Genomic DNA, 14968 nt, shown 5'->3' with positions numbered 1-14968 from the left:
AATATCCAGAGATTAATGTTCCAAGCTGTACAGAATTTCATGTGTCAGGGCTTATGGTGAGGTTTAAGAGGAGCAATTGATCCCATTCTGACCTGTTGCAGGGGCTGTGGCTGTTAGAGCAAATGCAGTTACAGGTAGGCAAGAGGCTGGCAGCCAACTCCTCTCATGTTGGCAAGCAGAGCAACTTGGGGCAGTGCAAGCCACTCAAAACATCCCCCACCTCATAGCTCTGATTCTCTCTGTTTCTTCAAGCTACTGGAAGTTTTTCCATGTGTCTCACTCAAGTTGCTTCCAAAGATTTCCATTCAAGAGACAAGATTAATTTCAGGAAATGTATCAAGTTATAACAAAACTGTGTAGTCCTACAGGTAGCTGAATCTGCAAGGTTCAAACCCAAAAATAGCTCACAAAGGCTCAACCCCATGGGATGATTATTTTCTGCCATGGGGAAGCAAGCACTAAGAGTCAGATGAGCAAACCACATCTACTCACACTTCTGGGAATTGCTGAAAGGAGCCCGAGCTGTCCAGCTTTGGAAACACTCTTCTTTGTCTTACATGAAGTCTGGAGACATTTATAAACATGCTATGTGAAAACTAAATCCATAAATAAGCTCAGTCACGACACAAAAGCATTTGCAGGTTCAATAAGCTCAACAATCCCTCTTTTTTAAAAGAAATTTTATTCCTAAAACCTTCTGAACTGCAGAAATACCTAACCTATCCACAGGCTGTACTGGCTTTTTTGTGCTTTCTTTTAACAGAATCACCCACAAGTCCGCAGTGAAATCAATTAAGGAGGATTTAAGACAATTTTATCTCTAAAAATACCTCTAAAATACTTAATTTTAAAAGTTATAAAGCAAGGTTTTATGTCAGATAAGAGCAGCATAGATATTTAAGTAGGTTAGTGGGTCTAGTGAAGTGCTAAAAGTAACCTAAAGCAAAATCTGTCACCATGTATCTTGATCATTCCTTTATTCCACTCTTGAAACCCTTTAAAATAGAACTGGAAGTAAGGAGAAAAGGTTTTCTCCTTTTCTTTTTAGCTTTAGAATTCGGGGGCAACATGTCTAATTAGGCAATGTGTCTAATGAGAGATGGGAGGGCTTGGCTCTTCAGTCAGATATAATTACCCTGCAAACAGACACATCCAGCCCCTCTGTGCACATGTTCTCATTCACTGACTGCAAAATTCAGGGTTTTTTTGAGCAACTGTCATCTCTCATTTGTCCTGCAAAGCACTGCACAGTTTGGTCGCTACAAATTTAACAAACATTTGGATTATGTTGCTAGAAAGACATTATGTTCCAATTTGGGTCTAATACACAGTGGGTTGGCTATGGGGAAGTAAGCTTACCCTTTAGTTAAAATGGTTTTTGTTGGGGTTTTTAATGTCATGTTTATTCCTGGATTGCTTTTTTCTGTTTGTAACTACAGCACACTGAATTCTGTTGACAGCTGCAAATCCACTGTGCAATACAGCAGATCAAATTTTGTGTTCTGCAGCAGAGCAGGATATCTGCATGTGCTCTTTGCTGTACTGAACAGAAAAGTTTTAAAGACAGTTTGGATGAGAGCTGCAGGAGTGGACTAATCTGATTTTTCTTAAGTAATTTCTAGGATCATTTGCTATTAAAATTGGGCTTATTAAAAATTGTTAGGTGCCCATTATCAGTCTGCCTCAAGCCCCTCAGTTTTTCCTTTCTGTGTTAGTTTACATCTTGCAGAGTTGCTACCACTCTCCCTCTGCTTACATTTTCCTTCCCTAATCCCAGTCTGGCCCCAGCCTGCAGGTGTTGATATACACTTAAGTACAGATGGGGTAATAGCTTCAGTTTAAGGAACTACATAAACCAGTATTTGTACACAGAAGAAAAATTCCTGCTCTGTTCAAGTCAAGTTTGCAAAGCAGTTCTTCAGAAATGGATTCTGGCTGTCTCATCCCCCTGCCCTTATTTCCCTAGATTGGTAATGTTCTTTTTCTTATAAGTTATATGAACTGCAGCAATGGGGTTTTTTTAGCCATTAGGGGAAAGGAAATGACATATGGAGAGAATTCAAGGCCCTCCTCATTCCTAGAGAGTCTATCCAGAAAGTCAGTGTGCTGAGCTCCATCCAAGTGTTGTTTCCTGCTCAGAATTGGGAAGGGGAGCTGGATGTGGGAGGAGAGATGAATACATGACATTAAATTGCTGCTTCTGATTAACAGCACATTCTGCACATGATTTCACAGTATTGCTTTGAACAGAACTGAGCCTCTGCAGCCCAAATATGTGTAGCAATCCACTGATGAAAGAGCTATTTTTACATCTGTTTCATATAGTGGGTAAAAATGAAGTGATTGGGATGGAGGAAAAGTGCTTTGGAGATTACTGAAGATTTTCTGATAACTTTGTACCTCCAATCTTCCATATGCCCACGGAGCATTATTAATACTCCTGGTGGTACAGCTGTTTTACCACTGTGAAGCTGCACACAAAGCAATCTGTTACAGAGAAAAAATTAGGCAGTTTTCCACTATTTTATATACAAATGAATATATTACCCCATAATTTATATATATATATATACAAAAATAAATAAATCAGACCTTCAAAAGATGACCCCATGATTTTCATTTCACAGTGCAATGCAAATTGAGAAAGATATGAAATAAAGGAGAATGAGTCCTCATTACACTGCCTCTTTTGTTGAGCTCATAGTTGCAATCCAAACGCCCCCACAGTGAAGTCAGTGCCATTGATTTTGCTTTCAGTGTGTCAGTCAATTGAAACTCTGTTCCTGATATGTTATTTACACATCACTTCTGGAGCTGATCTTTGTTTTATTCAAATGATCAGCACAACATTTTAGTGTGGTCAAGCAAGTTGTGCTTGGTAAGAATTAATAGGATTTTTCTCCATCTTACTTTATTTTTTCTCTCCCCACCTCATCTCTTTAAATCCCAACTTCACTTCCCTCCCACTAATGACACTCCCCAGGGCAGTGGGTGAACTGCAACCTGGAAAGGGGCCATGGCTCTTCCACGAAATCTTCTGGTTTCTGCGGAAGAGTGTCCATTTCCTGGAGCCAGTCTGAGACAGACAGTGCTCTGCAGTCAGGAGCAGGACTGGAATCCAGTGACCCTTAATCCATAGGAAATGCTATGAAACTCACAGCAAATCAATTCTCCCTCAGCTGTCCACAGCCTGAGTTTCTGCCTGCCTCGTGTCAGTGCCATTCCCTGGATCAGTGAGAAGGAAGTGTTTTACAAACACAATGCACAGCTTTGCATACTTGGAACGGGAATGTTCTTGTGAATGGGTTTTCCTGAAGTTACCAGTTTCAGGGGGTGCACCCCTCCCAGCCTAAGGAAGGGGTCCCCTAATTCCCTCTTAGCCTTTTTTCCTAATGTTCCTCTGAAGGCCAAAGGGTTAATGTGTTTCCTGTTAGGTTTTAAGTGAAAGTACTAACATTTCCCTCTATGGGTCAAATATAACTAAACACAATTAACCTTCATTAATTACTTCTGGTTTGACTAACAGTGCCTCTTCTCCAATTTACACACCTTCCAAAGTTTAGACCTGTACTTAAATCTACATCATACCTTATCACAACAGAGCTTCAATACTCCTGGGATAATCCCATATTCAGCAAAAGGATAACTGTGACCAGAAGTGCCATGGGTTAACTACAGGGGTAGACATCAGGATTCCCAGGCTCCAGGTGAATTCTGCCAGCAACTTTCTGAATGTCTGTGGATAACTTTCTTATGTCTCAGTTTGCTCTGCTGTAAAATAGATTTAGAAACAGAAGAAATCTGTGAAATATTGTTGGGTAGTGAATTCCTTTTCCTACAGAACTACAGCTGCATCTTGCTGCTGATACACCACTGTGGTTCTGTGCAATTTAAATCATTCTGGATAGAGTAGCAGGAAGCAGCTTTGCTTAAGAGAATATTTCAGTCTAATTCACAGGAAAAGAAAAAAATAGATTTTTACTGGTTTAACCATTTCTAATTTTCCCACAGTTGAAGCTGTTTTTCCTACAGGGGAAAGTGAACAGACGTGCTACTGAACTGCAGGACTGCAAAGTCCCAGCTCTCCTTCCAGAGCCTGGCACCTTGGGGAACAGCAAATGGAACAATCAGGCAGGCAGCATCTGCTGCCATCAGAATTTCAGAGGCAGTTATGTTTGCTGAGATCTCAGACTGCAATCTTGCCATCACTCTACAGATAAAATAGCATTAGCAACAACTGCATTCCAAGCCAGTTGATGTCAGCAGGGGTCTGTTATTGTTGCTCTCAGCATAGAAGAGTTGGCAGACTGACACACAGGCCACCAGACATTGATTCCAGCCCTTGTCCTGAGTGAGCCATTTGACAAATAAAGAGGACAAGTTCTTAAATCTGACTGGGCCATGCACAAAAAAAAAAAAAAAATATTCCCCCCCAGAAAAACCAAACCCAACAAAATAAAAGCCAGGAGCAATAACAATTCTCCTCTTCCTTTTTGCTCCTACCACTTTTTTGAAGCTAGAGACGCAGCCTCATGGGTGACTGTGATCCTAACCTCAGAAATAGTTTGCATTTTCTTAGAATAAGAGGTGACTCACCCCACTCACTTACTCATAATCATTGTAGATTGTTGCTTGTGGAAATACATGCTGCCAACAGGGCTCACTGGTGGATAGGCTGAACACATTTTTCTTGGATAAAAACAGTCTCTGGCTCCAGAAAGTTAATTATTAAGCCACTGAGCTGTCAGGCATCTGAAGACTTTGCAGTGTTCTATTATTAACTCAATATATTGGATAAATCTGAAACAAGTAATTCAGAAAAAAAGAACTCGAGTTCACACTATTGAACAAGTGTTCCGCATTTACTATATACAGAGACACAAAAGCCAAATTACTTGCATACGCTAAAGAGTAATTAAAGGAGTTAGTGTTTTGAAGTAAGAGTACTTTGATTTTAAAGGAGCTTTTAAAAGGTTGTGTCTTATATTCCATATTTAACCTGGCCAAACACTTGGGAGTTAGCACACAGATGTTCTGAGTGACCACACTGAGTGCCCCGAAGCCGTAGCTCGGTGTTCTTTATTCGGAAAATGGAGCTGATCGCACCTGAGTGTTCCCGGCGGGATTCTCCCACCTCGGGCACCGCCCTCTGCCGGCCCCGGCCCGGCTCTACAGCGGCACAGAATGGGAATTCTGAGCCCACGAGGCCGTATGGCTCTGCCCATACCGTCCTTCAGACAGCAAAGATGGGGAAAGAATGACTCGTTCATTAAAGCTGACTTGGCATAATTTCTTTTATAGAGGTTAATTCTTTCAGTTCTCTACAGCCACACGGAGAAATCATGATTTTCTAACTGATGCTTTTAGGTCAAGGGTGGAGGTTTGACAACAGAGCAAAGGACACAGGAGGCTTCACTGCAGGTGCACAAATGCCCTGGTTGGTTGCTTTTCTCCCTAGAAGAGTAAGTAAAGCATTGCAAGGCAGGTGATCCTTTCCCCTGTGGACAGGTATGGCAGTACCAGACTCTGGTCCCAGGAGAGCTGTGGGACCTGTGGTGGCACTGCTCTGCCTTTGGCACTGTCCCCAGCTGCTTCTATAGGCCCTGTGTGCCACCTGCAGCCTCACCCTTCAGTCCAGGGGCAGGCAGGGCTGGCAACAGACCACAGGTACAGCTCAGCCTCTTTAGAGACACCCACAGCAAGGCTTTGTACATGCTACAGCTTTTTTGGAGTTCAAGAAGAGAGTTAAAGTGGTACAGACCAAAGTATGAAGGTCATAATGAATCAGTTCAGGATGGGGTGGTTTTTACAAGCCAGTCTCCTTTGTGACAGGTAAAATCTGCAACCCTTGCTGATACATCAGTGACAGCAATGTATCACCAGGACCATTCTGAGCTGGATGCAGGAACTCCCAACAGCTTCAATAGCCCAGCAGGACAATCATTATAGCAGTGACTCACAGAGATTGCCCTGCACAAAACAGTATTGTTGCTAACAAGATGTACAGGACAGTAGATACAGACAAATTATCTGCTGCCCTTTGTAACTTTATCACAACCCAGCAATACCCAGGCTCCAGAGAGGTCCTAGGGATAGATGTCATCACCACCTTCCAGTCAGGGAGAGAACCACTTGCCAGCAAGTGTGGGATAGGGAGCAGCAGACCTGCCCCACACTAATGAAAGCAACAGTGACATCATCTACATTAGCAATAGCACATTTAAAGAGCTCTTTGTTAGCAGCACACAAGAGTGAATTCTTCATGAAGCACACCTGATTTTCCATGGATTGCCAAAGAGTTACACCCAAATCCACTTTCCTACGCAGCTGCACTTCAAAATAAACTTAGAAGCACACAAAAGGTGACTAATACAGGAGACAAAAACAGATTCTTCTATCAATCATGTTCACCTAGCAGAATAAAAGGGTTATCTTTTTTGTTTTGTATTTGAGTTTTTTATTCCCCTCCACCCATAAAGGTGGAAGCAAAGCCAATGAACTCTGGGAGAATTGCCTACATATCAAAATTCCCCCCTGCATGCTGTGGTCCAATAAAGTCATGTTTATGAAACATCTAGCCCTGGACTCTGACCTCTCCTGCACCATCATTGGAGCTAGAGACACTCAGTGAGCTGAGAATAGTTATTCCAGCACATTTGACTCTTGGGAGGTTCAAGTTAAATAGCTCAATCCGTTATTCCAAAAAGCTCTGAAACAGAACTACAGTTCCTCCTCTCCACTCAACACTCCTCCCCCTCCAAACCCCACCCTCACAACCCCTTTGAGGGACAAAGTGGGCTCCTGTAAGCAATGACTTTAGAAGTTAAGCACAGCTGATTCCAAGACAAAGCCTTCATTTTTCCTCTCTAGGGCAGGCAACTGCTTCAAAGCACTTCCTATGCTCTATCCTAAGGGTACCTGAACAGGTATTGAACTGGTTAACTGCTGTACTTACCTCTCCTCCAAATTATTACTTACAGTTAAGTAGTACTACTAATCTTTAAATATTTTTGCAAGAGGCTGAAGCTAGTTTAGCTCAGTTATGCACAGGGTAAGATGAATCAGATTTCTATAGGAAGTACCTGGAGAGAAGCAGTAGTTTCTTGGTCCTGTAATAGAAAGCTGCTGTATGCAGAAATCAGAGCTTGGGGTGACCAAGCTGTTTTAAATCCACTATCTTCAGCATTGAATCTCTCATAGTTTAGACCTGCATTCATGCCATTATCTATTTTTTACTAACTTTACTTATCCCATCAGTCAGCTTTTAAGAGAGCAAGTGACACAGTTCAATTTGATGTACTGATAACACTTTATTGAACTTCAAGTAAGTTTTACTTAAAAGCCTGTTCAGTGTATTTATTACTGTAACAGGTCATGTAGAAGGTAAGAGGTTATGGGAAGGCCTGCAGAGCAGTGGCTCAAGGCTTTGTGAGAGGCCTGACCTGCCCACATGCATTCTTTCCCTGGACAAGGACAGAAACAGGAAGTATTTACAAGTATATCTCAAAGAATGAGGTTTACATTTAAAAATTCACAGACATTATATATAGAGTTTGAACTGTTCAAGTATGTTTCAGTTAGACAAAGTGCTACAGGACACAGAAAAACCAGTAAAGGCAAGAGGAACTATTAAGACAAAGAGGTGGCAGTCATTTGTGTACTAATCCACTTGTAGGTGGTGGCAGCATATACAAGACCTAGAAGTTGAAAGAATTTGGTGTACTGTCCTGGATTTGGAAAGTGTAGCTGTCAGCAGTAGAGTCTGGTACAACATTTTGGTCTTCCTCCTCCTAGAAGGCAAGAACAGAATGTTGAAGTAGCAGTAGCATTTGAATCTAGTAGTCAGTGCTGAAACAGAAAATAAAAGTGGACAAGTCCCCTGAAGCTACTTACTTCTGCTGAGAAATATTTCTCAATGATGGTGGAAGAGGCTCTGTACACTTGTTCATTTTCATGTGACTGGAGAGCTTCAATTCTGTCTAGACCCCCACACTCCTCAATCATGAGGCAAAGCTTTTCAGTCTCATTAATCTTCTCAGCAGCCTGCAACAGAAAAGTGTGGAATAATCTCCAGAAAGATATATGGCAGCAGCTACTGGAGAGCCATTAGCAACAACAAAGACAATAACCAAGTATATTGCAAGCACATACCATGAAAATGTTGGAAACTGCATCCAAGATAACGAGCACAGTTTTGCTGTCTTTAGTTGAGAGAAGATTCAGTAGGGGTTCAAGAACACCAGCCTGAACAAGGTACACGATCTGGTCAATTGTTCCACCACTTGTGTAGTTTGTCACAGCCCACACAGCTTCCTTCTGAGATTTGAAATCCCCCTGTGAAAGTACAACCAGAGTGTTTGAACACAGAGAAGTAATAGGAAAAGGCTCAACATAGTAAATATAGTCTTTGTTTACCTTCCTCAGAACACCAATGAGATAAGGCACAAGCCCGTGGTCTATAACTTGCTGGATCTGATCCTGACGTCCAGCAGTGATGTTGGACATTGTCCAGGCTGCTTCTTTCTGAATGTTGTTTTTATGATGAGAAAGGAGACTTGGAAAGACAGCCAGTGCTCCTGAGTCAATAACAATCTGTGTCTGCTCATCAGTACCAGTGACAATATTTCCTATTGCTCTTAGTGAAGGAGTCTGAAATAAAAATGAATGGAATACTTAGGAAAATTGTTCAAAACCAGATTAGATTATAGCAAACACAGCTCTACTTGATCACCATCTACTCTAACCTTCTCAGTTAACAGCATGACCTGCTATGTACAATGGGGCTTGGGCTCCTCATTAGCATTCCACAGGCAGACACTAATATCTGCATGCAGAGACTGCACCTTCCAAGGCCAGTCTGCAAACAACCACCCATGAGAGAGCTTAGGCAAACTACCTGCTAAATACTATTGCAGTTTTATGATTCTCTAATTATAGTGTGCACAGAGCACATTTGTGAACACTGCCCCTAGAATTTAGGTCTGCAACAGCAATCGAAAGGCAAGCTTTAGTGAATGTTGACTGTTGTGCTGGCCTGTGAGGTAAATCCAATGATTATATAAAGTAGCTTGATAGTCATCACCAGCAGCAGTCTGTCTCATCCCCCAGGCAGGAGAGAAACTGATGTCTCACTTCACAAAAATTAGAACAGGCACCTGACTCGTGTATGAAAAGAGCCATTCAGTTCCATGGACTCTCCCTAACTGCAGTTCCAGCCAGGATTCAAATCAAGCAATGGCAGCATATCCAATCACTTACCATTATTGGCAGTTCACTACATCCCAGGAGTCTCACAAGTTGTGGCACCAATCCAGTTTTCACAACAACTTCTATCCTGTCATTGGAACCGTCTGTGAGGTAGGAAATTGCCCAGCATGTGTCTGCCAACACCTCAGGGTCATCGTGGTGCAGGAGCCGGACCAGAGTTGGAAGGATCTGCTGGATGGCTTCTATGGGAGGGGCAGGATTCTTATTGCGACACAGGTTTGAGAGGGTCCACGTCACATTGCGTAAATATCCAGACTGCAATGGTTGAAATCAACGGTTAGCAGTGGTTTAGCTAGGTTCTAGTCAATAATTGTAACTTGAATCGCTCTGCACACTTACAGCCAGGGAAGAGAGGTCAGGAACAGCGAGGAGACTCAGCAGTGGCTCGATTGCACCATATTTAATAACCAGGTCTCTGTAGGCAGAACCATCCCCTGGAAAAAGAAAAAAAGCCAGGTGAAGACTAGGAAAAAAAGGGACATGTGTACACAGAACCACTGTGTGTTAGGAGATTAATTCTACTCCTTAACAAGGGCTGGATAAAATAAGAAGAAACAAGAGGGCAAAAGGACTACTGCCATGGTTAAATTGCATGACAAGCATGTTCAATCAAGCCACTGAACTTCACCTTTTATGTTGGAAGAAGAGGTAGAGTTTTCTATACAGCTTTTCCTAAGAGTTCATAACTGTGTGGGGTCTTGCGTGTTTCTTTGGAGAGAAATCTAAATCCTACACTAGAACAGAGCTTACCCCATTAGATGGGACTTGAAATGCTTTATAATTATCAGCTACATGACTGGGTACTACAGAATAATACTGATGGCATGTCAGAGTTTGACTGAGAATTCTATTGCAAGGCATAATAAATACCTTATAACTGATTTTAAAACTCTAAGGGTAAACTTTAAGAGCACCCCAATCAAACAAGGCTTTTAAAAAACCAAGATAATACTCTTTGTGTGAACATTCACTGTTCTCCAAGGCATAGCCACTGGAAACCCTAATACAGCAGATTAAATATTTAACTATATTCTTTATTTTGACAAAAGTCTGGTTCCAACACTGGCAGATCAAGTAATCCTGAGAGAAGCATGAGAAACTTCAGCATACCAATACTTATCAGCAAGCAGCCAGTTCAAAGCAAGGAATATTAGCCATCACATACACAATTATTTGAGTCACTGCTTCCTGCCTTCCCCCTTTTAGTCAACACACAGAGCAGAGCTCATTGCTGAATCACAAAAACACTGAGATGTCTGAGAAAGGTTTGTGTTGTATCATGATTAGAGATCCAGCAAACCTGAGCTGAAATCTGGAAGCAGAGCCCACAATACAACCCACAGGTTGTGCCAGGCATTGCATGAGGTCTGCAGACAAAGTTTCCTGCAGCTTGCTCTGCAATGCAGGGCATGTTATGACTGGAAAGCCATTAGGGCAGAGCTCCCAAGCAGCTCAGCACAGGGCATGGTAAGGCAGGAGTGACGTCCTCCCACCTCAGACAAGGGCACAGGTCTGAATTAGAGCTGTGCAGCACGTGGACATACCTGCAATATTCCCCAAGGCCCACACAGCCTGCTCACTGATGTGAGTGTGTGGAGAGGCCAGCAGGGAAATGAAGGCTGGAATTGCCCCTCCATCCACCACTGCCTTGGTTTGCTCTGACGTGCCAGAGGCGATGTTGGTGAGTGCCCAGGCAGATTCAAACTGGATGGGACTGCAGTCTGTTTTGCCCAGGAACGAGACAAACTTTGGGATCAAACCAGCCCGAATTATGTTGTCTATTGGGGGTTGCTTCTCTCTTGAGAGGAGTTTCCTAGGGAGGAAGGCAAACAGGAAGCATTATTTTTGCCTGCAGACATCTGAACGACTAATTAAAGTCTTAAAAGCACCATATAAAAAAAGTTTAGCATTGTCTTAACATTCAGAGAAGACAACACAGCATGAAAGAGAAACGCAGAGAAGCTGAACACTGGCTTCCTAGGCCTCTGTTAACACTGGGTTTGGCCTGTCTTCACTATGCGAGAGGTTCTGCTCAGACTCTGAAGTAAAGCAGACCCACAGGAGTCATAACACATCTGAACTGCTAGAGGCTTCACAGCAGAAAGAGGTTAATGACTGCTAGAAGCATTACTGCAGCAATGTGCAAGCTTATTAAAGGATATTTTAGAATTGGAAGGAGCAACAAACTTGACAGACTTCAAACACCAGCCATCTCCTTGTTCACATTATTCTAAGGTGGATTGCCACACTCATACATATCAGAACTAAGTGTTAACACAGTTTAAAAGGTACCTTACTTTGCTATAACAAGAGGTTTACTATAATTATTCCTTCAAATCTTAGGTGACTACTGTTAAGTTTGCCACCACTAGAGCAAATCACTTCTTCCTACTAAAATATTCAGGCACTTTAAATATTCAAAAGCCACATGCTTTCAATAAAATTGTGCCTAAGTTATGGGTACCTCAACATTGTACATAAGATGGTGTTTGTTGAAATACTGCTTGATTAGAAAGACATGAGCAGCCAAGTGGGCTCATAAGTCAATTCTCTTACCTTGCCTAGTTATTTGCTTGCACAGCTGAATTGGTTTCCTCTGAACTGCTTACCTGGCAGCTTGAGTAGCCTGTAGCTGAAGCTCCATATTATTACTATTAACTCCTTTGACTATTTCTTCAACTGACCAGTGTGCCAAAACCTGTACAAGAAAATGTTACATGAGTGCTTCACTAGGACAGTCATGTGCATTCCTGACCAGAGAGCTCTTACACAATACCATGAATAGGCCCCAATTTACAACCACTTCCCTGAGAACCACCAGCACATGGTATTTCAAAACCTCATCAGCTTCATCTAGTTACCTCAACTGCTGAAAGCTTTTTCAACCAAGTGCTTCATACCAGTTACGCTAGGCTTAAAATGCAGCTGCAGCAAGCTGTGTGTAAGAGTGCTGTCCATTAGAGGTGATAATACACACCTGAGTTGTTAATGCAGATGTTGTAGAGCTGCCCTGCCCTTGAGAAGGGATTCATGCTGGCCTGGCTGCAGAACCTTAGACAGTAAGACCCTCCAGGTGTGTCTATTCAGAGTGCCCACTTACCTGGTTGCCTCTGTTTTCCTGAAGGGGAGAAGTAGCATCGTCTGGTAAAGTGCTCACATTTCTTCTTTTAAGCATCTGGTCATCTTTCTTAGCTTTTCTCAGCTCCACATTGACTTCAATGCGCCGCCTTCTCATTTCCTAGAGAATAATCACTCAGAGTAAGGTCTTGGCTTTCAAAACTTAGATTTTAAGAGACAATTGCTGGCTAAAGTACTAATTACACCAGAGTACTCACTGTGCTGTCCTTTCCTTTGTTCTTGAATCTGTTCAATCGAGCTGACGGTGTATTTGCATTCTCATTAGTAGACATCTTGCTTGTTAGATTTTTGAGTGGGACAGATAAAAACAAGCCTGCAAACAGAGCAAAGAAACAGCAAGTTTACTCTACAAAAGTTAAATCTTAAAAATTGGATCCATACTCAAGAATAAGAGGCACTTGTTTGTATTAATACTATAACAACATCTGACTTGATCAACAGCTGTCTCTTTAAACAGCCAGATGTTACAACAAGCTCCAGCATCAACACAAAAGCAGAAGACACAGTCACATGATTTTAAGGCACTTTAAACCAAATACTGTTAGTTGTTATTTTCAGGAGCAAGATAGATTCTCCTTTCCACAAACAACACACACGCACTGTTAAATACTATTTTCACCATCTCGTACCTGTGTTGCACAGGATCCCACCCAGCCCCACCCTGACCTTTTTGGACGAGCTCTCGCACTGGGAAGGACCCCGGGGAGCGTTTGCCGTCCGGGTGTAGCCAGCAGCACATAACAACGGCTACATGGGTAACGAAGAAAACCCGCGCACCTCGGCTCCCCGCAGCGTGATCCACTGCATAAAAACTGGCTTCGCTTCAGCCACAGCCCCGCCAGAGCGACAACCCGCGCTGGGACACACCAGCCCTGTCAGCCTCAGAGCAGACCGCGGAGGGGTGGGAGGCTCCGGAGAGAGGCCCCAGCCGAGATTGCCCACGAAGCACGGCCCCTTCCAAAAGGGCAGAGCAGGGCCCGTGTCCCCGCCGCCCCACACCCAGCTCCTGGCCCGGATGCCAGCCCCGCACCTCGGCCGGGACACCACCAGCCGCTCCACTGCTGCCGCACGCTGCCACTGCCCACGTCCGCCCCACGCGGCATTTAAATTTCCCGCGGCCGCGCCCTGCCATTGGCCAGTTCGAGCCAAAGCAGCCTTCTGATTGGTCGGTTTGAAAGCAGCCCGGCCCGCGATGAAGGGGAACACCCTCCCGGAAGAGCCGGTCGGACGTGACGTCTCACAAGGCCTGGTACTACAGCTTCCGGCGTGCCCCGCGCCGCCCTCCTGAGGCTTGGTGGCACTACCCACGCGGGGCACGCTGGGAGCTGTAGTGCACGGGGCCGGGCTCGGTAATATCCCGGGACGGGAGCGGGGGATCCGAGTGAGGGAATTGTATCCCTGGAGCGATCTCGATCTGAGCGGTTTGGGGTAGAAAAACGCATTCCCTCATGCAGAGCGGAGATTCTGCCTCAGTAATCAGTAGGACACCGCAGGCTTCCCCTGGGACAAGGGCGTGTAGTGACAGAACGAGGGGGAATGGCTTCAAACCGAAAGAGAGCGGGTTTAGATGGGGTACTGGGAGGAAATTCTTTCCTGTAAGGGTAGTGAGGCCCTGGCACAGATTCCCAGAGAAGCTGTGGCTGCCCCATGCCTGGAAGTGTCCAAGGCTAGACTGAATGGGGCTCCAAGCAACCTGGGTTAGTGGAAGTTGTCCCTGCCCAGGGCAGGGCATGGAACTGGATCAGCTTTAAAGTCCTTTCCAACCCAAAATCATTCTGTGATTCCATGGCTCCATGCCTCACTTATTGTCTCCGAGAAATGTGCATAGAAATGCAAAGAAAAGGGGATATGAGATTACACTTGAAAGCAGCTCTACAGCCATCAGGGCAGACGAAAACTAAATTATACAGAATAACAAAAGAAAATTATTCCTGCCCCCGTGGCATGGCATGAAAAGGGATGGGATTGTTTCCAATAGGTTTGGCCTGCTCATGAGGGATGGAATACAAAAGAACACCGATTTTCACAGGAGATATAATTCAAACCATAAAACTGTAGGAAAAACATGACTCTGACAGCAACTCTGACATTTCAAGACACCTATAAGGTATAACAGAGAAGTGTCAGGTATGCACATCGATATGTCTGTGTGTTAAGCCGTCACATTAAACCACTAATACCAATCTGTAGGTGCACACAGGTGTGCAGGAGGTTTGCTGAGGAGGAGGAATTACCAGTGATATCTTATATAGCTGGTTTTGGGCCTTACAGTGCTGAGCTTTGTAAAAAGCACCCACAAAAACAAGAGCGGGGAAGCCAAGAGAAGAGAAAGCACATTACTAACAAATGGAGATATTAAACAAGAGTAATTTGACAGAAAAAAAGCAGTTCAAAAGCAGAAATGGAGGTAAACCACCTGTTTTCCTGAAGGAAAGGTTGGCACGAAGAAATTCCATTGGGTCATGAATGGCTGGCAGTGCATGCTCTGGAACAGTGAAATCTGGGCGCAGGGATGGATGTTGAGGGCAGGGAGAGGGCTGGCAGTGCCTGAGATCCCTGAGGG

General features: G+C 43.8%; 1 protein-coding gene across 2 annotated transcripts; it reads right to left on the bottom strand.

Annotated features, from left to right (window-relative positions):
• Positions 1-7290: 7290 nt before the first annotated feature.
• On the bottom strand, positions 7291-13523 carry KPNA2 (karyopherin subunit alpha 2). Of its 2 annotated transcripts, none has more exons than XM_014882712.2 (11): positions 13436-13523; positions 12603-12718; positions 12368-12505; positions 11877-11965; positions 10812-11080; positions 9607-9701; positions 9259-9522; positions 8416-8649; positions 8152-8334; positions 7894-8043; positions 7291-7790 (listed from the first exon to the last, which is right to left on the bottom strand). In XM_014882712.2, exons 1-11 carry the CDS (start codon positions 13506-13508, stop codon positions 7698-7700), a joined length of 1704 nt encoding a protein of 567 aa, XP_014738198.2. In that variant the 5' UTR covers positions 13509-13523; the 3' UTR covers positions 7291-7697. The 2 variants fall into 2 exon arrangements, with proteins under 2 accessions (XP_014738198.2, XP_014738200.2); XM_014882714.2 differs by lacking the exon at positions 13436-13523 and adding an exon at positions 13183-13393.
• Positions 13524-14968: the final 1445 nt, after the last annotated feature.

This window comes from Sturnus vulgaris, chromosome 20 (assembly GCF_052056855.1).
Source record: "Sturnus vulgaris isolate bStuVul1 chromosome 20, bStuVul1.hap1, whole genome shotgun sequence".
Taxonomy (NCBI): Eukaryota; Metazoa; Chordata; class Aves; order Passeriformes; family Sturnidae; genus Sturnus; species Sturnus vulgaris.
This window is presented reverse-complemented; position numbering and strand designations above follow the sequence as displayed.